Source organism: Ochotona curzoniae, unplaced genomic scaffold (assembly GCF_017591425.1).
Source record: "Ochotona curzoniae isolate NIBS_2020 unplaced genomic scaffold, NIBS_Ocur_1.0 contig_43, whole genome shotgun sequence".
Lineage (NCBI taxonomy): Eukaryota > Metazoa > Chordata > Mammalia > Lagomorpha > Ochotonidae > Ochotona > Ochotona curzoniae.
In genome coordinates this window covers 18,425,668-18,450,299 of record NW_024466218.1, presented here as the reverse complement: position 1 = coordinate 18,450,299, position 24,632 = coordinate 18,425,668, and the positions used below count along the sequence as shown (strand labels likewise).

Sequence of the window (24,632 nt, the reverse complement as noted above, 5' to 3'; positions counted from 1 at the left end):
TAGACCATCGGGATTTGGGAAGAGGCTTCCTTTCCAACTGCACGGCGTCTCTGTGCTTAACTCCAGGCGCTGGGATTCCTCCTAAACCTGAACCCTTCCACTCCGCTGAGCCCTCCAGTCCATCCTCTTGCTAACTTTCTGAGACTCACTGACTTACATTCCTTAAGCCTATGCCCAGTGTGTGTCTGCCAGCCTGGAAGGGCACCATGGGACAGGAGGAGGGAGAAGAAAAACCAATGTGCCCCCTGTAGCTCCCTGGCTTCACTGTGGCTTCTCTACCCTGAGACTTTTCCTAAACTGCTTGGGCGAGAGGAGCCTTGTCTGCCATGGGTGCACCTGGCAGGCCTCCTTTAAAGGGTAGAACTTTCCTGTGGTATCTCAAGCATTACCTCCTCTCATTAGACTTTTAGCCGCAGCATTTGCCTTTAGAGTAATTATCTAAGTGTTGCCTTCTCAGGCGGCCAATTTGCCTTCCAACCCCAGCAAAGCTCCCTTACTTCCCTGTGCAGGCTGAGCACAGGCTGGGGAGCAGCATGGTTGCCAGGGTCTTGATGGAAAATTTGGCTCAGCCCAAGGCCAGATAGCGTCTTTCTGGTTCTGTGCAGAATTTCAGACCTGTCCTTCTCACTCTTGCAACTGGAGTCCCAGGGACAGGCAGGAAGAAGGTTGTGATCTAACCCCTATATCCAGAGGAGTGTCTGAGGGCTTATTTATTAGGGGAATCTCCCAAGGCCAGTGAGGCCCTGGGGTCTGGAAGGCTGGAGTTTGGAGAGGGGCCCCCTCTACACATGTTTTGTTTGGCTTGGTGAATGTGATAGGTCACACATCAACCACATACCTGTGTTCCACCCCATCTGTAACACATGCCCGCTCCGTGATGTGGTGCAAGGTGGCAGACCCGGGTTCAGAAGTAAAACCTCACACGAAGGAAATTAGCTACACTTGAGTAGACAAATGCCCCGCTGACGTCAATGGGCCCCCTCCCACAGCACCAGGTGTTTTGGAACCTGGAAGAGGGGTCCTGATCACAGAGAGACTTCTGAGCAAAGAAAGCAAAGAAACCAAACAAAGGGGTGGGAGGAGGGCCCCACATTCCAAGGACAGGTGGGGAAAGCAGATCCGTTTCCTGCACACATGGCCCTCCCTGGGTGTTGCTAGTTCAAGACCCACAGCCTCTCAAGCGCAACCTTGGCTTTTTCCTTGCGCTTTTGCCCTGAATGCTGCCTGTTGCCCACCCCCTCCCCCTTTTTTTACCCTGGCTTCTCCTAAGGACTTCTGAACATCTTGTGAGCTCACTCCAGTCCCTACCTCCTTCCAAGTGGTCAGTCATCTTCCCTGGACCTACAGGCAGATGCTACTTGTTACAACACATAGTTAATTTGAAAAGGCAGAACATGCATGCCAGTGGAGATGCCATCTGGGAGGCTTAGGCTTGTTCTATGCTCTACACGGAATTGTGGTTCTGAACAGGCTCACACAGGCAGGACCTCAACCAGGGCAAGCAAGTGCTGTCCTGGAGAGTGAAAGGCCAAGACGGGCTCTTGTCATTGACAGGTCCTACTGAAGTCCTGGAGGTCCTGGGCCTATAGACGTTTTCCTTGATGGTTCAGTCAACTGGAATTTGCTCCAGAAAGTAGCTTTCTGCATAATGCTCACGGCTCCCTTCAACTCAGCAAGATGGAGAGCTGCATTGACAGCCAGAGCACAGCAGGGGGTGAGGGGCAGAATCTTTCTGCAAGATGGAACCAACAGTTTCCCAAAGAGCTACTTTCTTGCTTTCCTTGCTTTGGACTGGCTCTGCAGTCCATGCAGCTGCAGGTGGCGGCTGAAAGCTCCTGCTTATCAACTCACAACTGGTTAAAGTGGAGCAGTTATTCTTCCTTCCACTTCCTTCTTGGGACCTTGGAACTTCTGGCTCCATTCAGGGTCCCATCCCCATAGGTTCTTCTATTTTCTCTCTGAGTGGCCAGAGTCAAGAAAAATCAGAAATTTCACATGAAAGGGAGTGCCTTTAATATGGCAAAATGAGACTGGTTCTTGAATAAATACCCTGACTTCTCCCACTGGTAAGGCTGGCTTTCTACTGGTTTTAGATGATAGCAGTCCCCAAGTCTTCCCAAATCTTACGACCCGAGAGCCTGAGAGAACAACACCAAAATCCATACAGGAAGCACTAACAAACTGAGCACTCTGGCTTGCTGTAAGCTGCTATGTGGGCTTGAGAGACCAGGTTTGTTGATGGGGACATCTGAGAGAAAGTCAGAAGAGCCACTCAAGAGAGGAAAATTCGGGGAGTGGGTGAGGCACAGAATAAAGTCAAGAACAAGTGAAGTTACTGTTCCAGCTTGTGACCACACAAGGAACCATTATTGCATGTTTTGCCGAAAATCACCAAATGGCAAATAGACCAAACCCTACAGAAACCTGCTAAGGCAATGACCATATAGTTTTTGTACCTCTGTTCTCCATGTCCTTATCTTTTTGCCACTTTGATCTAGGTAACACCAAGTAGGTTGATACCTTCCACATGCATTGCCTATACTGCAGGCATCCACAGCCCACACCATTTCTTCTGTTCATTCCACGTACAACCAATATCATCATCATTCTACACAAGATGAAGGGTCTCCAGACCCTTACTTGTCCTGCCTGGTACTTCTCAGCTTGCTATTCTTTGCCAACGTTTTCTTCATGCTCTTACCTCCCTTATCACCAAGCCTATTTTCAGACATGTTTCCTTGAACTGAAGATGCAAACGATTGCACATGCTTACTGTGTTACCTTCCTAAGACTGTTTACATTTTAACAGGTTCAAAGTCTTAGAGCAAAGGCATGTCTAGGAATGCTAGAGCCAAGATGGGGGCAGAAGGGGAAAAGCACAGCACTGTTCCTGGAATCCTTAAAACCATGACTGACACATTTCCTAAACAGCATATCCACTCAATCAGTCTATTCATCCAAGATACAAACAGGCACGGTGAACTTGAGTGGGCTCAGGGAAATCTATGAGAGAAATCTCATGCTTACCGCAGGTGAGACTACCAGCTCAGCTAGGAATATTCACATAAAATGAGTGGCATGCAGGAGGGAGCTGCTGATTCTCTCCTGGTTTACCATCAAGCCTAGAGCTTGAACAACCATTAATAGCTCCTCAGGCAATGTCTTCTTAGTGAATGAGCAAGTGAGGTCAGGTAACAAGGTAGAGCTTTGTAGTATATGAAAATCAGCAAATGGCCTTGCACAGCTCAAGCAGAGCTCATGTAGGATAGACTAAGAAGAGCAGGCAAGGATTTGGACACGAGCCACCAGAAGCTATGTCTGATTTGGGAAAGAAGAGGATATAGACAATCTCCAAGGAATAATATAAACACAGAGAGATTCCATTTTAGCTCCCAACCTGGAGATTTCCTGAACCCCCAAACATTATCATTTTAAAGAAACATTTCAAAGTATCTGTTGAGAGGAAAGAAAGGTTAGTGGTTGGACTTAAATCAGTAGCCTGAAAGATCAAGAGGAAGAAACAACTCAAGATGGTAAAAACACCAGTGGTAAAAATTGTCGAGAAGAAGATAAGCAACTTGGAGTAGAGACTACCGACAGCAAAGGGGCCTAACCTCATGATATAGGGGTTCCAGAGAGAGAAAAAAAATGAAGAGATGGAAGAAAAGCAATAACAAGCAAATAGAAGAAAATAACTGAGCTGAAGCAGGAATTATGTTTGCAGACTGAAAGGCAGAATTGATCAGAAAAGACACACTCATAGGCTTAACTTCATAAAATTCCTGAATTCTCCAAAACAGAGAACATTTAAGATGATCCAGAAACAAAGAGTGGACTATTTGCTAAGGAAGAAGGATGAGACTGTGGCTGTTCCCCACAGGTAGTATTCAGAAGTCAGAAATGAAGGAAAGAATCTACCTGTTACTCAGGATCCTCACATACATCCAAACACCCTTCACTTGCTCAGGGAAAGAAACTGTGGACATGCGGAGCCAGATCATGTGCTGATCGCAGGAGCCCAAGTTTTATTTGAGCAAAATGCTCAGGAAGGAATTTTCAATAAGTAACAGGGGCTGGAGAAATACAACATGTTATGCTTGTATCCCACAATGGAGCACTGGTTTGAGACATGACTGCTCTGCTTCTGATCCAGCTCCCTGCTAATGTGCCTGGAAAAATAGTGGGAGATGGTCCAAGTCCTTGAGGGACCCCTGTCATCCACTGGGAGACCTGGAGAGACTTTCAGTTCCCTGGCTTTCGCCTGGCTGAATCCTGGTTATCATAACCATTTTGGAAGAGAACCAGTGGCTGAAAGATCTCTTTCTCTGCTTTTCCAAGGAAATGCAACAAAGTAGCAACAGGTCAACCAGAATAGAGATCACAAGTTGGAAGATGAGAAAGAAAAGAGGGATAAATGTAGCATGATCACCACAACCAAGTCCAAACTGACAGGAGCAGAATTATCACAGAAGGTGAGGTAGGGTTAAACACAGATACATGTAATAAAATGGTGTATTGCAACAACAACAACAACAACAAAATGAGAAGTAATGATTGACCTTAGCAAAATCTAGGGTGGGACCACCAAAATCTAGGGTGCTCACCAGCCACCTGCACGCGGTTAGGGTGCTTTCCTCTCTAGCAGGTATCCCCGACACACCCACCCTGTGGCTGTCGAGGAATCACTCAGCAAGTTCCATTCCACAGGGTCTGCTGTTCAGCAAGCATACCAACAGAATCACCTCTTACGCACAAGACTAATTAATGCCCTGGTTTTAAGCCAACGATGTGTAAAACACAGTACTGGCTTCTACCCCTGGCAAGCTCACAATCAACTTCATTTAATGTGATACATAAATAGTTGTGGAGATTTGGGCCGAGAGAGAGACAATCAGCTTCAGGGAAAAGGAGTTATACTTGGGTTTGATTTGACACAGGTGCAAGGACAGGCAAAGATGGTATGCAAAGATGGTTGAGTGCGGCAGCTGATTGGCCCAGAGAGCTGAGATCCCAGGGGGCAGACCCCAGCTGCAGGCAAAGGAGTAGGTCTGCCTGCAGCTTGTCTAGTCACCGCTCGGGGACTTGTCTTCTTCGTTGCTCTTCATTGTTAGGTAGTAGATGCGGTTGGCCTCTGGGTAGGAGACTTTGCTGAGTGGGAGTCTGTAGATGGCAGGGTTGTTAGTCGTCATGAGGAGGAAGATGAGGGAGGAGAGGCAGAAGGCCCAGGTCCCTGAGGGCGCACCAATCTGGAAATAAAAGCATGGGGTGTGAAGACGTGTTTCCAGGTGCAGGTTGGGCCAGGGACTCTACGGGAGAAGAATGTGGTGGGTATTGAGGATGGAAATCCTCCCTAGTGAAAAACTGATGTTCCTGGCTTCGGAACATAAGAGAGGCTGGCCAAGGCATTTGAGAGGTTGGTACCCTTGGGCACAGACAGCCTTAAGGATGGAGCCAAAAGCAAACCTTGGATTGGCTCCCCTCAGGCAGCTCCAGCTGGAGCTGCTCCTGTTTTCAACTCCAAGTTTCACTGCGCTTTCTTCCTTTTGGCCTCTTTCCCTGCCCCCTCACCACTCCACACATCCTAAAAGCATGTGTATCAAATGGCTGGTCCTTCTCTGGACAGACCCTGGATGGACCCTGGCACTGAGTGGGATGTCAGCTATCACAACACACTCAGGAATCTCCCAGAAGCCTGGGAGGGGAGGGGCCCATTAGATGTCGAAGAAGATCCAAACTTACCACTGCCATGATGTTGGAGAGGGCTATTCCCATGTATGCACTGAACAGGGCTGTGGAGGAACATGGAACGTCAGCAGCTCCCCAGAGCCTGTCCCCATCCCCTTTCCCAGCCACTTCCATGGCACCACTTGGAGCTCAGACTACCCTGCGTCTGTCCCATACCCTTCATTGGACATGTTTGCCCAACACTATTAGTTATCTTCGCAGGCGCCTGTGGCCCATTTCCCACAAGACTGTGAATTCTCTGGACACAGAGATGAAATCTTACACATCTTTAAAACCCTTCCTACTTTCATGGTGGTCCTGCATAGAAACAGGGATGATAAACATCTTCTATTCATTCCCACTGAGTTTGGTATGGATTAGGCCAGGGAAGATTAGGGATGAATATGCCATAGAAGAGAATGGTTACACATCGTGTGAGCAAAGACTTTAGCTGCTGTGGTGCTGTTTGATACTCTCCAAGTCTCATCAGGACTTGACATTATGGGGTTCCTGACCAGTCCCCAGGAGCCAGGCAGCTGTGATCACCTGCAGAAGTTGGAGACCAAGGATAGTTATGGGAGTTACTCCATCTTGTTGGTGTCTCTGGTGCCCCTCTGTGTCTATCAAAATCCTACCCCAATCTCACCCTGAAGCTTTTCCAGATGGTTCTAGCAACTTTGTTCTTCTCTGAAGGTCAATGGTGCTTATAGTCTGAGCCCCCAAACACATGCAAATATTTACAAGCTCCCTGTTTCCATGCCCATCCTCATGTTGGCGGTTGAGGGGGCTGCATGGGGCATGGAAGTCATTTACAGCGTCTACATGTAAGTGGGGAAAAACAAAAGTGAAGCTGTTCCAGATGTTATTCTGCCCTTTCATTGGCTTTGGTTTTACTTATTCAAGTCCTGTTGTTTGCAGATACTTTAAGAACTCTAGGAGAGGAAAGTTGGTAGAAAGATGGGGCTGATGTTAGACCATCACTTCCGCCATTCATGACCATATTGTAGGAAGAATTCATAAACTCCTCTGAGTCTCATTTCCTCCATTGGGAGATGGGGTTAACAGTCCACATCTAGGTGATGTTCTTACACCCCAGAGCTTGGTGCTGGGGTGCAATAAGGACAAGCTGCTTACTTTTCAGATGATGCATCCTCTATGTTCTGGATGGTAAACAAGCTACCATAACATTATGCTGTGATTTTTCTGGGACCTCAGTGCTCCCAGGAATATCATCTCATTGAGTCTTTCCAACAATCTTTGCAGACACCACTGCCATAATTATGATCTGTGCAATGACTTTGCTTTCACTATCCCAGGGCTTCCTGAAGATGTGGTTACCAGTGCATCATCCTTTTCTAGCCTGTTGTGGGCCTGTTCTGCAGGGCTCTATGTGACCACCTAGAAACAACTATTGAGGGAACAGTTGTAACACATGAAGCCATGCATATGCAATGTCCTTGTAAATGTCACAACAGTGTGCAAGTACAAGACCATAAGCTGGTGGTGACTCCGTTGGGCTACAGGAACCATAAATGCCCCAGCTGCTAAAGGTAGCATCCACATTATACCTTGAACATTCATTATGCCTTGGTCCTTTTATCACCACTGCTTGCTACTGTGGTGGTCAGCATGGATTTCACATAATCCAGGGTGGAGCATGAACACTTACCACAGAAGAGTGCCAGCAGGTGGGTCTGCCAAGTGAGGGCGTAGAACATGCCTCCAATGGCGATGCATGAGAGGACGCAGTTGTAGCTCCAAAGACCCAGGTAGATGGACTGGAATGGTGTGGCCACCGACAAGGCTGTGGGACAAGGTGTGGTATTTCTGGTTGGTTCTGGACCACAGAATAAGGACCACCCTGTGGCTTGCCTCAGGGTTTAGATCTGCCTCCTTCTTGATGTTCACCCCACACCCTCAAATGCTGCTCATTGAAGGAAACTCTACAAATGGCACCTGGTCTAAGCAAAACAACAATGGGAAGGGAACAGTGGTTTTCAGGCTGTTTTTCAAAGCGAGGAGTTTCACCCTGATATTTGAAGCTTCCTGGGTGAGGGAAAGCCAAGGAGGTGAAATGCCAGCCCACTCCCTACTTCTCTGGCTAAAACAAACACTTTATTTTAGAGAGAAACACTTTAATTTGAAAATGTTCTGTTTCAAATGGTTCAGAAAAATTAGGTACCTACACATATGGATATGTGAGAGTATTCTGCAACATTTGTGGAAAAATGGAATTAAATATTAAATTTATTCTGGTGCAAAAAAGTTTTGAAACCCATGTAGAGTTGTCTCATAATATACATTATCCAAGAGCTTGTTGAAGATCCCTCAAAAGTAGAGGAATGCTATAGCCAAGGGGATGGGTTATAAATCTGGATAGAGAATTTATGGGTGCCTCTTGCATTAGTTTTATTTTTACAAGCTTTGGATAACTCTGAAATGAATTCCAATGAAAAGGGTTTACTTCCAAAATTTTCTGGCAGACACTGAACTAACTGAAAAGCAGGCTGCTTCTCTTGGTGCCCACTGGTGTCAGAGAGTGTCTGGATAGAGACGGGTGTGTACCTGTGTTTACGTAGGCAAGCATGTTCAAAAAGGGAATCACTTTGGAGTAAGGGCAAGCCAGCCTTGGGAAAGTTTCTTTTAGCTTATTCATCATTTCCAGGTGCTGGGCCATGTAGAGCCAGCAGGGTCTGGTGCTGTTTCCTGCCCCCATCCTGTTCTGTTCCTCTGCCCTCAACTGCATGGATTCAGTCTGTAACCCCCATGAGTCTTGCTTCCACGTGTCCTCTAGCTGAAACCTGTGACCTTTGGAGATCAAGACAGGGGACAATAAATCCTACCACTGATGCTGTTTTAAAACTCTAGGCAAGAGCCTTAGTCTAGAATGTTTGCTGTGTACCAAGGAGAAATGACTTTTGGAAAATCGGTCACAGGGTCTGGCTGGAGAGAGGTGGCTCTGTCTTACCTGCCAGCATCCCCACAATGGATCCAATGGCTGCGTGCAAGCAGATGAGTGGTGAGGAGATGAACAGAGCCACCAAGATCAGGCCACCTGTCCAGGGATTGTCACAGCCATACACCTGGGCGGTCCCGACAGGGATGACTTGTAACAGCTGTAAACAGAATTAAGGTTACTGGAGCATGGGCCCAACATGCAAAGAGCAGGTCCCTGGGCCAGGGCTGAGCCATTGCTGGGATTGGGTAATAGGGTGGAACATGAAGTTGATATTGCTGATTAGAGGGAGAGAACAGGGGAAGGCACAGGTTGGAACAAATGACTTCACACTCCACCACCAACCAGGCATCTGAGCATCCCTCCTGCAAAGTCAGGCAGGGCCCCCAGCCTGTGGGCTGGGTCTGGGTGCTTTTGAGGAGCACAAACGGCTTCTGCTTTCAGACAGATGTTTTGTGTGATCCGAATACACTACCTCACTATTTTTGCACTTGTGGGTTTCAGGGAACCAGCAGATTTCTTCCAGAGCTTCTGAAATCCTGGCACTATTCCAGAAATGGTGAAGACATTCTAGCCCAGTTTTGATGGATGATTTGACTGAAGGTCACTCAACCTTTAGGCAGTCAGGCACGAGTTAGAGCTTCTGCACTCGACCACTAGGTTAAGGTATTTGTCCCTTTCACTGCTGAGCAAGGTACTGTTGACACATCACCTGTGATGGCTGCTGTCCATTCAGAGCTACCTCGCTCTCCATAAGTACTAAACATGGCAGAACAGTACTGTGTGGAGCAAGGAGAGACCACACGAAGGCTGAATATGCCCGAGCCAGAGAGTGATTAGCTGTGCTAGAACTCATAGGGCTTGATATGGCAGGGATGTCAGACAGCCTTCCTCGGGGTAAGCTGAATATTCATTTTTTTCCCCTTTTTCAGTCCTTTAAGGGCACAAACAAGGAAGACATAATGGCAAGACAGAGTGAACATTGGCCTGGGAGTCAAGGGGTCAGAATATTTGACATGGGTGCACTGTGCAAGCATGGGCATGCCACTTTCTCATTCTGAGTGATGGTGCCCTGCTCAGGGACAGGTCTAATAGATTGTCTTCTAGCTTTTAAAATTCTGTCAATCTTTTTTCCATTCCTGGATCATAGGACCTACTTGAGGCCTGGGTTCTTTACAGCTGGGTACATGAATGGCACTTAAGAAATATATATTGGTTATTTGAGTGGTTTCCAAACTTGCTGTATCCTGGAGTCACCTTGGTATTTTTTGAAAAAAAAAATAAGGATGTCGAATTCATTCATGGACATTCTGATTTGATTGGTGTAGAGGCACGAGCCAGATCTCAGGTGAACTAAATGTGCACTTTGAGGATTATAGATAATTTATGGTAGATATGGAAAGTTAGCTGGATTTCCCCCCTCTTAGACAATGATTTGTACTTAAAAATATTTTAAAATTTTAGATTATAAACATCTGCTAGTTAATTCCTAAATCCTTGCAACAGCTGGCCATGACTGGGCCAGGAGGAAGCGAGGAGCCCAGAATTCTGTCTGCATCTTCCATGTGGGTGGCAGGAACGTGAGCTGCTGTCTGCTGTCCTCAGGATGTGCATTGGCAGGTAGCTGCAATCCTGAGGGACAGCTGCAACTGAGCCTCAACACTTGGAGAGGTGAGTGTCCCAACTGATGTGCCAAACACATGCCCTTACATTTTGTACTTTTAAACAACTTAATTCAATTTTGGGACCAGCCTGATTTCTCAGGGAAATAGTGGTTGGGGAATCCCAAAGAGCTGACAAGCTTTGTCTGTTCTTGTTTCTAAATGGGTCGCCTCATATAACCAAACACTGGACCAAAACCTACAAAATTGTGAAAAGAACAGAAGAGTAGGGTCCAGTTTTATGTATAGGAACCCAGTAAACACTTTTATACTCTTGGAATTCAGCTTTCCTATAGGGAACAGGCTGGAAGTCTACCCAAAGAGATCTTCATGAATCTCCAACATTTGAGGAATGTGGGGTGCTGAGAGGAATCCAATTTCCACCTTGCCATCCAAGAACATGGGTTTTAAGCCCAAGCAATCAAGAATGAGAGGAATGAGGGTAAAAGAGGCCTTGGAATGGAGTCTGGGGTTGGCAGGAAGCTTCATCTGCTGAGACCCACATTTCAGCCTGGTGACCTGTGCCCCATGCAGCCTGCCCCTCTCCATGCTGCGCTACCCGCTGTAGCAGACATCCTGGGGTAAAGAGCAGTCAGGTATGTGATGGAAATTTACTGTGCACCCAGCCTCTTCTGTACTCCTCCTAAGTGTCACGTAACAACAAGCTGGATAAACACAAGGGAAGCCCTTCATCTCTGTTGTGTAGAAGAGCACGAAGGAAATGGCATCCACTCTTCAAAACTTAGGTTGTGTAGATGAGTGTAGGAGAGAAAGAAGGTGAAAGTTGGACAGATGGGCAGGTGGAGTGAAGAGTGGGTGAGCTGAGGCCTCGAGGGGCCCAGGGTTAGGGCCAACCATGTCCTAAGCATCCATCTTGAAGATGAACAAGAAGTTTCTCTTTTGTATGATCCATACCACACAGGTCCCCTCTTTGCTGGTTGTCTAGCCTTACACTGGGGTGGGGGACTTGAGCCTTTATGAAGGTACCAATGTGCATCTGTGGCTGGTTGCTTGGACAGCATCTTTATGGAGATCAGGGACAGTTGGCCTAATTGTGGAGAGACCAATTTTTGATTTTTGATCACTTGTCAGCTGGGAGTTTTGTCTCAGCTCCACTTGCCATGGCAGTTCCTTTCTGTAGGCTTTCCCTTAAAGGCAGAGCTCTGTGGTTTTTTTTTTTTTTTTTTTTTTCCAGTTTTTTGGGTTGAGACCCAACCATGGCTAAACATTCCTGGACAAAGCTTAAAAGAAAAAAAAATTAGATTATATACTGCTTGGATGGAAAAATATTTCTTTTTATGGTAGGTTTAGGTATAAATAAATACATAAATAAATGAATAAATACTTAAAAGCTACTGGGGTAGGGGGAGAGGGAGAGAGAGAGAGAGAGAGAGAGAGAGAGAGAGAGAGAGAGAGAGAGAATGAACTATTCTTTGTTGGTTTATTCTAGAAATGCCTAGAATTATGAACCAGCCTATAGTTAGAAGCCTGGAACAAGGTGGGTATCACGCCTTGGAATTCTGATGTGGGATACAGACATCTTGATGGGCATTTTTATTGCTGAACCAAATGCCCACCTGGGCCTAAGCTCAGAGTGTGGCTGCCCCTGCAGGACCCTGAGTGGCAGCCCTGCAGTAGTGAGCCAACATCAGCGGCATGTGGGGTTCAGGTGCATGGCTGGGTACTAAGGGCTCTGAGAGTCTTTTCCAAAAGTAATAGTTGTGGATGTAGCTTGTCTTCAAAGACTGAAACGGCTTTCATAGAAGCAACACTTTGAATTACTCTAGAAGCAAAGGATGAAGATAAAGGGAGGTGGATTTCCAAGGAATGTAGAGAATATACCCTGAGATGGGGTGGTCTGCATTGAGAAGGAGAGTTCTGTCTGCTTGTGAGTGTTCAGGCTGGCAGTGCCTGTCCTGCCTTGGACTGTGAGGGCTTGCATGAGTCGAACCACCCACAGCAGGCTACCCGAGTTTTAGGTATAGGTACTCACACAGTTTGACTTTGGGCAACTGTTTCTGTGCTGTGATTTGCTCATTTGTAAAAAAGGAGACAATGATAATGTCCACAGTACTGGGCTATTGTGAGAGTTAAATAAGTTAAAAAGTTAAGATCTGGGCCTGGCCTGATAGTGTAGTGGTTAAAGCCTTTGCCTTGTGCACGCTGGGATCCCATAAGGTCACTGGTTCTAATTCTGGTGGCCCTGCTTCCCATCTGGTTCCCTGCTTGCGGCCTACGAAAGCAGTAGAGGATGGCCCAAAGTCTTTGGGACCCTGCACCCACGTGGGAGACCCTGGAAGAAGCTCCTGGCTTTGGATCGGCTCAGCTCCAGCTGTTGCCAACACTTGGGGAGAGAAAGATGGAAGATCTTCCTCTCTGTCTCTCCTCCTCTCTATATATCTGACTTTCCAATAAAAATAAATAAATCTTTTTAAAAAAATGTTAAGATCTTGGGACACAATAGGCTTGTGTTAGCATTAGCTCTCGAGTGGCTCTGTATTTCTTAACAAGGCCAAAATTTTACAGCTCATTCTGCTTATTTTTATATTACATTTTGTTTACGATCAGTTTCCTTCTAATGTCTAGAGATCAGTAGAACAAATGAATGTCACATTTGTGACAGTGGAATATAAGAGAGTTTCTCAACTTTGGCCACACTGTTTTGGGCAAGTGGAGTGTTTAATAGCATCTCCGGCATCTACTTACTTCCTAGAGGCCAGTAACACATCTCCAGATTTGATAACAAAAGATGTCTCCAGGCAGTACCTCACGTTCCCGTGGGACAACATGTCCCCTGGCCTGAGCAACTACTGATACAGAGTATAGATGAAATCTGCCGCTGTCTATAAATAATATCTTTACAATCCTAATTGTAAAATTCAGTTTAGTTTCTTACTCCTTTATGAAACCATTCCAACTCTTATTTCCTCTACAACCACTTCAAGTCTATACTGTCAACTTCATACTTCTCGATTCCCTTCTTTGCTTTCTGCTTCTCTGCATAGAACACTAGCTTCCTAAGGGTTGGGGAGCTGCTTTGTTCCTCAAGTATTTCCTGTGTGTGAACAAATGTCCAGCACATTTTTGCTTTTAGTAAAGATCTGTGGAAAGGATGCATGGATCTGGCAGAAATTTTTTGTGAGGTTTACCATCTTTCAGGGATGCTTCTAGAGAAGCCAGGTATCTGCTGATTTGTTAACATGAGAGCCATGTGGGACTTGACAGTTTGTGCTCATCTGCACTGGGTAACTTACCAAGGGCATTTCAATCTCTGTCCAGGTGATATTTGGCATGGAAGACACGGGCTTCACCAGTGTTGTGGGGAAGAAGAGGTTGTAGTGGCCAGTGGCTGTCTGGTAAAGGGTCAATATGATGTTGAAGGGCAGTGTGAAGACAGGGAGGTCCCACTTGCCGAGGATGGAATTCAAGGCACTAGAAACAACTGGGCTGAGGACAGAGGGGAGAAGGAGTTAGTCTCTGCGTTGGTCCTGACTCCCACAAGACTCTAGTGTCTGTTGATTCAGAATTGGAGATAAAGTATTCAATTAAAACTTGAATGTAGAGGAGAAATATTGAAAAATGTAAGTCATCTTGAATAGACAGTTTTATTAAATCATGTAAATATCTTCATGTTTCTTCACCTGGGGAAAACTCAGCCAAATGTGATCCTTGCAAAATGCTACAATGGGTCTTAGGTCTGGAAATTGTACATGATTGTCCTGAACTGGAATAACCTTTGGGGGTCAGACCTTCTAAAGGGGGCTGCTAAGGCATGCAGATAACATAGAGGCTGAAATTCAGGAAAAATACTTAGAACTACTCTGGGGACTGCCAACATGAACATGAAGCCCTTGGTTGTTTGTACCTGCTGTGTCCTTGATCTCTTCTTGAGAAAGAGCATGGGTTTTGGAGGCAGAACAGGACGTACATCCTCACCACTACATTTAAACACTGAGTGAGCAGCACTAGACAGTCTCTGTTATACTTGAGTTTCCCTCAAAAGCGATGCTATTCCTAACACCTCACATCTGTCATACACCATGAACTTAGGACATCACATGTCTGCTTGAAAGGTCTCCTTTTAGTGAATATGTATGGATCTCAAATGGGTACTTGGGACCACCTCAAACTCTATTGCACATGTGTAGAATCTGTCCTTCTGAGACAACTGTTTAAAATTGCATCTTTCCCGCCATGTCTTGACTGCCTGCTTCCCTTTGTTCTCAAACAACCACTTGGATTTATGTCATCAAGAATACAGAAGAGGTCAGATAGGAAATGCTTCATTTTATTGCACCTGCTGGCTTTGTTCCTATATAACCTTGTCCCTATGTATGTCTTTTTCCTCATCTTTTTATTTTTAAAAATTATTTACTTATTTTTATTGTAAGGTCAGATATACAGAGAGGAGGAGAGACAGAGTGGAACATCTTTCATCTGATGATTCACTCCACAAGTAGTCTCAACAGCTGGAGTTGAGCTGATCTGAAGCCAGGAGCCAGGAGCTAGGAGCCTCTTCTGCATCTCCCATGTGGGTGCAGGGTCCCAAGTCTTTGGGCCATCCTCGACTGCTTTCGTAGGCCACATGCAGGAGGATAGACGGGAAGCGGGGCAGCCAGGATTAGAAATGGTGCCCATAGGGAATCCTGGTGCATACGAGGCGAGGACTTTATCCACTAGGCTACCACATTGGGTATTTTATTTTTATTTTTAAGAAAGGTTTATTAATGTATTTAAAAGGGAAGGAAAAAGAGAGAGTGAGACAGAGCAGGAGCAAGAGAGAGAGAGAGAGAGAGAGAGCGAGAGAGAACTCTTCCATTCACTTGTTCACTACTCAAAAAAGCTGTAACAACCAGGGATGGGCCAGGGCAAAGCCAGGAGTCAAGTTCCATCCAGGGCTTCTGTATTGGAGGGAGGGGCTCAAATACTTGGCATCCTCTGTTGCCTTCCCAGGTACATTAGCAAGGAACTGGATTGGAAGCAGAACAGTTTGGACTTGAACCAGTAGTTCATTTTGAGATGCGTGGATTGCAGGTAGAAGCTTAGCTCACCTCACAACAATGCTGGCCCCTCTATCTTTTTCAGGTGACAGGTTGTTTTTTTTTTTGTGTGTGTGTTCTTTCACCAGGCCAAGATTTTCTGGTTATTTTGTTTTGATCCATCATTCTTGAAAATTTCTTCTCTCTCTTGCCATTTGAGTCTCATTTCTCCAGACTATTCTTAATACTATATAACATGCATTAGTACTTTCTGCCTTAAAATCTTCTCCATCTGGGCCCTCTGACATAGCCTAGTGGCAACATCCTCTCCTTGCATGTGCTGGGATCCCATAAGGAATTGGTTCGTGTCCCAGCTGCTCAGTGGAGCATCCCATTCAGCTCCCTGCTTGTGGCCTGCCAAATTCTTAGTCATTCTGTGCCCCACTCATTTCAAAGTTGGAGCTCCAAGACAGTGGGATTTCCTAGTTTTTTTTTTTTTTTTTTAAGATTTATTTTCTTTACTGGGAAGTCAGATACACAGAGAGGAGAAATAGAGAGGAAGATCTTTCTTCCACTGGCTGGAGCTGAGTCAACCTGAAGAACAGGAGCCTCTTCTGGATCTCCCACGTGAATGTAGGGTCCCAAGACCCTGGGCTGTCCTCAATTGCTTTCCCAGGAAGCCACAAGCAGGGAACTGGGTGGGAAGTGGGGCTGCTGGGACAAAAAACAGCGCCATATGGGATCCTGGTGTGTGCAAGGTGAGGTCTTTAGCCACTAGGCTATCAAGCTGGGCCATTTCTTAGTTTTTGTTTTCTTTTAATAGTTTAATTTCAAGTTCTTTCCATGTCTTTCCCACCTTTTCTTCCAGACATTGGAGTGTTCAAAGCCCTAAGGCTGTCTTGGCTCTTCTCTTTGGAGGTGATGCTGTTTGGCTTCAAGGATGACACACCTTTTCTCTATTATCTCTTCTGTATCTTTGCCACACCACCAAGTTCAAGATACGCATATGTGATTGCCATCTCATGATCTCTACTGGGACAGCTGAAGTAAAATGCATCCAAGCAAGTCTTGAGTGGGTTCCGTCTCCTGCCATCAACCTTGTTTTCTGTGAGTTTGGTCTATAACCCAGTTACTTGAGCCAATGATGGGCATGTCTTGAATCTCCTTTGCTTTCTCTCACACTCCATAGCTTCCAGGCAAGTAAGCAGCAAGTCCCACCGTCTCAATCATCTTGACATGTGTTAACACTTAGACATTTCTGGCCACATCCCCGGTGTCACCCTAGTCCAGTTCACTGTCATATCTCTGACAGTGAAGGTGGCAGGCAGCGTTTCAGGATCTACTGAAGCTCCAGATGGAATTGACTCTCCCCACTGCTGTTCTTTGTTGAGATGGAAACTATATCCATTCTTCCTCTGCTTAAAGCCCTTTAACTGTCGCCCTTCACTGCCGTCTTACTGAATCCACAGCATGTAGGGTGCCCAGCTTTTCCTTGCCCTCTGCCTGCAGTCCTGGCTGTTCTTCTCACTGGCCTTGCTTCTGAGTTTTGACCAAACCTCTCTCACTGGAGCCTTCTGCCTGGACTGTTTCTTCTCACACAAGGGAAAGGGCACGGGGGGACTTTGAAGAAACCTCACAGACAATGGCTGACTTGGCTTTTTGTCCCAATGAGTTAAGAAAGAAAGAAGAAAAAGAAACTGCCTGGAATGTTTAATGTATTTGCAAGCACTACTAAAAAGTAATGAAATAGTCCTTAAGCGCAATTAAGCTAGCCAGTTTCTCATTCCAGACTTCGAAACCAATGAGAGTTACTTCTTCGAAATGGTCAAAACCTATCCCTGGGGCTGATTTATTGCTCAGAGCAGGAGCAAGTCACTGGAACTAAGCAGTATAGACACATGGTGTTAGGAGCTGGGGAGTTCATCGTGTCAGCAGCAGGCACAGTGTCAGCACACCACCCAAGACCCTCTCACGCCGCACAGGCTCATCAGAAACTCAAAGAACTAAGCATCGTGTATGTCACCCACTCTGAGCACAGGTTTGCTTCTCCCCCCTTTGGTACTGACTTTTTAGTTCTGTTTGCAAGAGGAGGTGATTGTCCAGTAGGGACTTCAAGCGAGGCTTCCAGTCCAAAGACTCAAGGCTTTTTACACAGGCCCTGGATTCCATCTCAAGTGAATTTTCAGCTTCCAGATGTTGGTTAGCCCACACAATAGACAACTGCTGTGTGACCTTGCTTACTCTGGCTTACTGGTGCCTGCTGTAGGTTCAGAAGGCCTTTCAAAGAGTACAACTGGGGCAAGTTATGGAATTTCTGTGTGCCTTGCCCTTCCCATCTGCAGACCGGGGAGAAACACAACCCTGCTGAGCCCTGCACTGTGTCTGACACACAGGAATGACTCTAGCACTCAGGGAGACCAGCAGCATGGGAGAAAACAGAGGGCCTCACATTGCTTGGAGGATCTCTGTCCCAGAACTACCATTTTGCATTGCATATGGAGTCATGGGCTTTCCTGGGATCTTGTGCCAACAAACAGCCTGGCTGTGAAGACCCTGTGACCCCAGGGGTGCATGTCTCTGTCCAAGCTAAGACATAAGCTCCTTGGGACCCTGGGAGTACATGAGCAGAAGGAGAGAGGTGCCTCACCAGGCCATGGTTGTGAAGACCACAGGGAGCAGAAGCCACCAGTAGTAGTCCTTCTTCACTGAGAACACAGCAATCAGTATGCCAACCAGCATCCCGTTGTAGCCATGCAGTCCTGAGCCAATGGCTGACCTGCGGGTGGAATGCGGGTTACACACTGGGGCCACCTATTGAGCTCCTCCCTCCCAAGATCCTGACGTGAGGCCTAGCTGAGATGATTCCTCTCATAACACTGCAGGTATAATCTTCTCATTATAACTCAAGAAGCACGAGGCTGTCACAGAGCTATTTTCTCAGCGACCACACACACACACACACACATACACATGTATACCCTACCCTTGGTTTACTGTGGCAAAACTTGGATGATGCGATTTTGTTTTATCTGGGGCTAGGCTTTCCTTGGTTCTTCAGGGAGTCTCAGCCTTGTAGGTATAAAGAGAAATTGGGCAGAAATCGGAGGAGTGACATGGCATGCATGTGTGTGTTGAGTGGGTGCGTGTGCAAGCATATGAGAAAGGGACAGAGGGTGTGAGAGGAGAGGGAGGGGGAGGGGGCAGAGAGTTCTGACTGGGCTCTCTGTAACGGGGCTCTGAGTGCTTCCCCTCCCTGTGTCAGCTGTGGGCATCCACGGGTGCTGTCCCCCCACCTCAGTAAAGAAGGGCTCGGACATGTGTGAAACTCAAGCTTGAGTCTGTAGCCACTTGCATTTCAGAGAAGCCACGTGCAGTGCAAGTTCTCTGCTTTACCCTGCAGACATTGTCTTAGCTGCTCCCAAGGCCGCTGAGAGAGGGGACAGCTGGAGACAGGCAAGGAGCTCAGGAAGGAATGAGAGCAGCTAGAAAGGCAACCAGGACTATGCCTTTCAGCATAACTCCTTGTGTTAGGAAAATGATTATCTTTGCTTTGTGGCTCCCTGAGGAAACACACTAGGTTGGCGGAGGGTCACCAGAAGTCAATCGGAAGGACAGGATTTATCTAGGTATTGTCAGTGATGAGGCTGCCAGGGGCCAGCTCTCTGCCTGTGAAATGATGAGGCATGGGAACAGGCAATCCTCTGGCTGAAGCAGACACGAAGTCCTGGCTGGAGTGCAGTTTTCATCTCACTCCATACACCTACAACCCATCCACAGGACCTCAGGAGGTCTCTCAGCCTGGGAGATGCAGATTCCACGTCCAAACCTGGATGCTGCCACCCACTGATGGTGGCACCTCAGGTGAGCTCTTCTTCCCCCCTGGGCTCCTTCCCTGGCTGATAAACTGTGGGGTCCCTGGCCTGCACTGTCTGCCTTGTGAAGTGATGCTGTGTCCTCATAATAAGTGCTGGCTGCTTTCAGAGATGCCCACCGCAAGGATGTCATTTTCTGTTGGGACCTGATTCTCCCTGTCTCCCTCAGAGCACACACATCCGAATATGAAGGAAACACTTTCCCAGGGAACATGTGTCTTTACTATCCATGGATTACTCTCATTACTTTTGTTATGTCCTTTTGTTTTCATCTTTTAAAGATGCTATTGACCATGAGTTCATGATCTGTACAAATGGTTGGTGACTCCCACATGAAAAAACCCGTAAGATATAGACTAATCCAATATTTCTCAAACCCTGTGTCCACCAGAAGTACGTGGGAGGTGCTTGGTAAGTACACCCCCTCCCTGATCCACAGGATCGGCAGGTCTGTGGGAGGGAGGATGGAGAGCGGTGTCAGTGAGCTGAACATCAGGAAAGTATGGAAACCATTGGAACAGTCACATCTGAAGAAACAGTCAAGTTCTACAACATGCCCCCTGACCCAACCTGGGCTCTGCGAGGCACACACAGCTTAGGTGTTCCTCTGTGCCTCCCACAGCAGAGTGCATCCAGCCTGCACAGTAAATCGGAACGTGACATGGTTCCTTGTCATGAGCAGGAGCAGGTGCTTCCCGTGACACTTTGGGGACTTAAACCTTTCCCTGTCTTCCCTCATGTATCTTGCCAAGGACTCACCTGTCTTGGCTCAAGATGAGGGCACTCAAGGTAGAGACCACTGTCCCCAGAACTCCTGTGAGGGCCCACCAGGGATTCTGCATGATGAGCCCCGCGAGGATGATGACTCCACTGAGAGGGTTGTTGACCAGCATCACTTGGGAGGTGCCCCGCAGGACCCAGTCCACGAACTGGAGGATCAGGGGCTTGTCTGTGAGAGAGACACAGAGCCATCAGCAGGGGCCCACCTGGGCTGCCTGGCAGCCATGGCGAACGGGGATGCAGATGTCAGGGCATGTCTCCTCACTCAGCCTGGCCTGGAAAGGGGGAAGTGGGGAGAAATGGGTCTTCAGCCAGGTCTCTGAGTCGTCTCCAATGGGTGTTTGTTTCTGCTATATAGGCCAATGCGCCATGCCGAGCTCAACTGAATGCAGTTCTAGCTGTTGGCTTGCTTGGCAAGGGAGCCCCAGCAGCCTTCCGGAGGGAAGCTGGGTAGGTGGGGAGTGGAGGGAGGCAAGTTCTTTATGTGCTGCAGTGTGATTTGGTTAAGGGTTATGATGTGAGCAGGAAAAAAAAAGGTCCAAAAAAAGGAAACGGGAAGAAATTGTTCTAGCCCAGCTTTGAAAATTGCTGTTGAGTTGGGCCCAGAGGAAGCCAGGGGGAGAGGGGACAAGCATCCTGCTGGATCTCAGATGTGGTGTCCAGGCAACCTGGGCAACTGGAGACAGAGAGGGTGTGGCACCTGCTCATACAAGGTCACCAGGAGTGGTCCCCAGCCCCTCCAGGAGGGTGAGGTCACTATTTTCTTGGCACACAGTAGGTGCATAATAACTGGCTGTGGAACCAGGGAAGGGATGACCACTCAGCATTTGGAAAATAGCTTGTCAGAGCGCACTTAAAAAAAAATGCCTGGGAAAACAGAATGAAAAGGTGAGTTCGTTTGGTTACACAAACTTTTGAAACCCAGGCATGTCTATTTTTTTTTTTTTCAGAATTTGTTCATTTTTCCAAAAACTGTTGGAAGGGTCCTCGTGGGTTTAGATTTCCAAATTTGTGAATTTCATTCTCCAGGAGCCTTTTCAAGTATCTTTGCATGGGGCCAGCATGGTGGCGTAGCACTCCAAGCCTCATCGTGTGGTATTGGCATTCCACCTGTTCAAGTCCTGGCTGTTCCATTTCTGATCTATTCTTATGGCCTGGGAGAGCAGCAGAGGATGGCTCAAATGCTTGGGCCATTGCATCCATGTGGGTGACCCAGAAAAAGCTCTTGGCATCTGGTTTCGATTTGGCTAAGCTCTAGGGGGCTGGCCAGTCTAGGAGACTGGCCATTTGGGTAGTAAAACAGAGGATGGAATCTCTCTTTCTTTCTCTGTCTATCTCTTCTTCCTCTGTAACTGTCCCTCCTTCCTCTGTAACTGTTTTTTAAAAAACGTAAAAAATAGATTTATGGACTTCTTTCTTTTTTTTTTATTAAAAAGTTATCTATGCGTGCTGCTAATGGGGTTGCCCTAAATAAAGTCAGGGAACACATTTCATTCTGAATCTTGGAAGTTAATTCTGAGTTGGGGTCTCCTCTCTGCCAGCAGTGGAGCCCTTGCCAATGGGAAGGGGGTGGGGGTATGAGGGAGAAGCTCCTTTGGTTCTCGGGAAGGGGGTGGTCTCTGGCCTTGCCTGGCTGCCCCGCTCCTGGGATTGGCTTACCTTTCAGCCAGTTCCTGTACTCTGTCATCTCGCCGGTGAGGTAGCCCACGGCCCGGAAGAGGCTGAAGCCTCGGCGGCCAGAAGTCCTGTGAGAAGGCAGCTCATTTTCTGTCTTTTTGCTCCTTTCATTGGGTTTTTCAATTTTCACAATGTGGCTGCCTTCATCCGCTGGCCGGAGATTCTTTGAGAGAAAAGTCAGGAGAAAATGTCAGGCGACAGAGCGCTGTGAGAGCAGGGGAGACAGCAGCTGTCAGCTTTGTGAGAAAGGATCGTAAGATGCAGGGGAGCCTCGTGTCCACTGTCTCATGTTTTCCTGTGTGTTCCATGCCAGCCTGCCCTGCCCAGGACCTCTGTACCTGCCTCCGAGGGGGCATTGCTTAGCATTTTCATGCCAGCAATCCCACTGAGTAGTGTGGTCAAGTCTATGAACTTCTTTCTAGGGCTGGCTTGCTCTTTCTTTTCTTTTTCTTTCTTTCTTTCTTTCTTTCTTTCTTTCTTTCTTTCTTTCTTTCTTTCTTTCTTTCTTTCTTTCTTTCTTTCTTTCTTTCTTTCTTTCTTCCTTCCTTCCTTCCTTCCTTCCTTCCTTCCTTCCTTCCTTCCTTCCTTCCTTTCTTTCTTTCTTTCTTTCTTTCTTTCTTTCTTTCTTTCTTTCTTTCTTTCTTTCTTTCTTTCTCTCTCTTTCTTCCTTCCTTCTTTCCTTCCTTTTTAAAAAAGATTTTATTATTTATTTTTATTGGAAAGGCAGATATACAGAGAGGAGAAGAGACAGAGAGGAAGATCTTCTGTCTATTGTTTCACTCCCCAAGTGGTTGTGATGACAGGTGCTGTGTTGATCCAAAGCCAGGAGCCAGGAACTTCTTTCCAGGTCTCCCACGCAGGTGTAGGGTCCCAAGGCTTTGGGCCATCCTCGAATGCTTTCCCAGGTAACAAGCAGGGAGCTGGACGGCAAGTGGAGCTGCCGGAATTAGAACCTGCGCATTCAAGGAGAGGACCTTAATCACTACACTACCATGCCAGGCCCTTTAGGGTTATCTTTCTAATGCACAAAATAAATGAGGTTATAACAAAAACCAATACTAATGAAGAGTGGTTGTTATAGACTTGTGATATGTGAACATGTTTTAAAAAGTTCACAGATACAGGGCCGGTGTGGTGGCTTAACAGGCTAATCCTTCACCTGCAAGCACCAGTATCCCCTTTTGGGCACCAGTTCGTGTCCTGGCTGCTTCACTTCCTATCCAGTTCCCTGCTTGTGGTCTGGCAAAATGGTAGAAGGTGGTTTAATTCCTTGGGATTGTGCACCCACATGGGAAACCCAGAAGAAGCTCCAAGCTCCTGGCTTTGGATTGGCTCAGCTCCAGTTATTGCAGACATTTGGAGAATGAACCAGCAGACAGAAGAGCTTTCTCTGTCTCGTCTTCTCTCTGTAAATCTGCCTTTCCAATAAAAATAAATACATCTTTAAAATAAATCACCTCTTTACTCAATATCATGTCAATTAAGTCCATAATGTTGTAAATTGTTGCTGATGTTATGTTGGGGCTTTTAATTGATTGGGATGATATTTTGCCAGCTCTACCTTTAGACCAGAGACTGTCTCCCCAAGAAACCGTTGAACTTATCTGGACAATAAGATGCTGGACTTTATGCTTGGTAAATACTTCCAATGAAAGAATCTCAACTGAATTTGAACTGTGGTGCAAGGAATCTACAATGGGGGGAGGGTGTGGGGAGGGATGGTGGGAATCCCAGTGCCTAAAAAATTGTGTCACATAATGCAATGTAATTCATAAAAAAAAAATCACCTCTGTACTTCATACATGCAAATGCTTTAGAAACATTTACATAGAATTAAAACATTCATTTATATTGGTGCAAAACATGTGGAAATGCATGCATAGTTTTGTTCTCATCACATGCATTTCCCATGAATTTTTTCAAGATGTCTATGTGTGGATTCTCGCATTGGTTTGCACCCTAATAAACTTCTTCCGATCCATTTTCATGAGTGATTTTTATTCTTCTGAAAGTTTGCCACATGTTTTGTGGAGCAGACCCTCAGCAGTCTTGGGCCCCTCTCCTTGTGAGGGCGGCTACAGCAGTCTATTCTGCACTGCTCCCACTCACACAATGGCTTCATTGGAGTGAGCAAGCCTGAGGGAGGAGCTGTGGCCCTAGTGGGAAGACTGGCAAGTGAACGGGTGCTTCTCCACTTGTCCAGAACACCACTTATTTGCCAAGGGAAATACGTTGTGTATATAAGGGCTGGAGGGTCCTGGCAGGGGTAAGACCGAGTGCTTCCTGTGGGCACGACCCCCTGGGCGGTGGCATTTCCTTGGATAACAGTTCCACTGGGAAGCTGGGAGAGCAGCCTTTCCCCCCTTTCCTCTCCCAGTTGCCCTACCCCAACCTTTCCAACCTCCTTACCTTTTCCTCAGGCATTTCTAGGAGGGGCAGGGCCGGGTGGGTGTCCTGAGGGCTTGGGGGCCAGGAGGCGTTGGTGAACTCCGACTCGTAGAGCTTGTGTCTGCTGGACAACGGTTCAGGCAGGAGAGGGCTGCTGTGGCCCTGGCGCATCTGCTTCAGAGGGCGATTGCTCATCTAGTGGGCAATGGCAAAGAGAAAGGAGAGATGCATGAGAATGGGGTCAGAGGGCTTGGCGGAGGCTGAGATGCGTGTGAGCTCTATCCTGGAGGTGAGCAGCAACACACCCAAGTCCTACCTGAACCGCGTCTTGTGCTGCCGGAGGGAGGGGGCTTGGGCCGTCCCTCCCTCCTTTACAGAACTTCCCTACCCTCATTCTTCCAAGTCTAGAAACAGGTCCACTTCTGGTGTCAAGTGTTGCCTGACAAGTGTTGCCAAATGTGGTGGGAGCAGCTTTGTTGATTTTGTGCCTAATCCCTAAACTGTTTGCCTCATCTTCCGTATAGCCTGTTGAACCCTCTTGCTGTATTAGTCACACATAAATTTCACCCTGGACTCACACTCACGGATCCAGTGC

At 47.0% G+C, this 24,632-nt stretch overlaps 1 protein-coding gene across 1 annotated transcript in view; it reads right to left on the bottom strand.

The window, feature by feature from the left end:
• The window catches only part of SLC14A2 (solute carrier family 14 member 2), a 44,301-nt gene extending 20,069 nt beyond the window's left edge, over positions 1-24,232 (bottom strand). Inside the window, exons 1-9 of the mRNA XM_040984959.1 lie at positions 24,059-24,232; positions 21,632-21,812; positions 19,952-20,141; positions 17,968-18,096; positions 13,596-13,788; positions 8,693-8,840; positions 7,394-7,528; positions 5,740-5,789; positions 5,072-5,246 (exon numbers count right to left, since the gene is read on the bottom strand). Of these exons, the coding sequence (XP_040840893.1) occupies positions 5,072-5,246; positions 5,740-5,789; positions 7,394-7,528; positions 8,693-8,840; positions 13,596-13,788; positions 17,968-18,096; positions 19,952-20,141; positions 21,632-21,812; positions 24,059-24,232 (1,375 nt within the window). The remainder of the gene's footprint in view (positions 1-5,071; positions 5,247-5,739; positions 5,790-7,393; positions 7,529-8,692; positions 8,841-13,595; positions 13,789-17,967; positions 18,097-19,951; positions 20,142-21,631; positions 21,813-24,058) is intronic.
• Between the last annotated feature and the right edge of the window lie 400 nt (positions 24,233-24,632).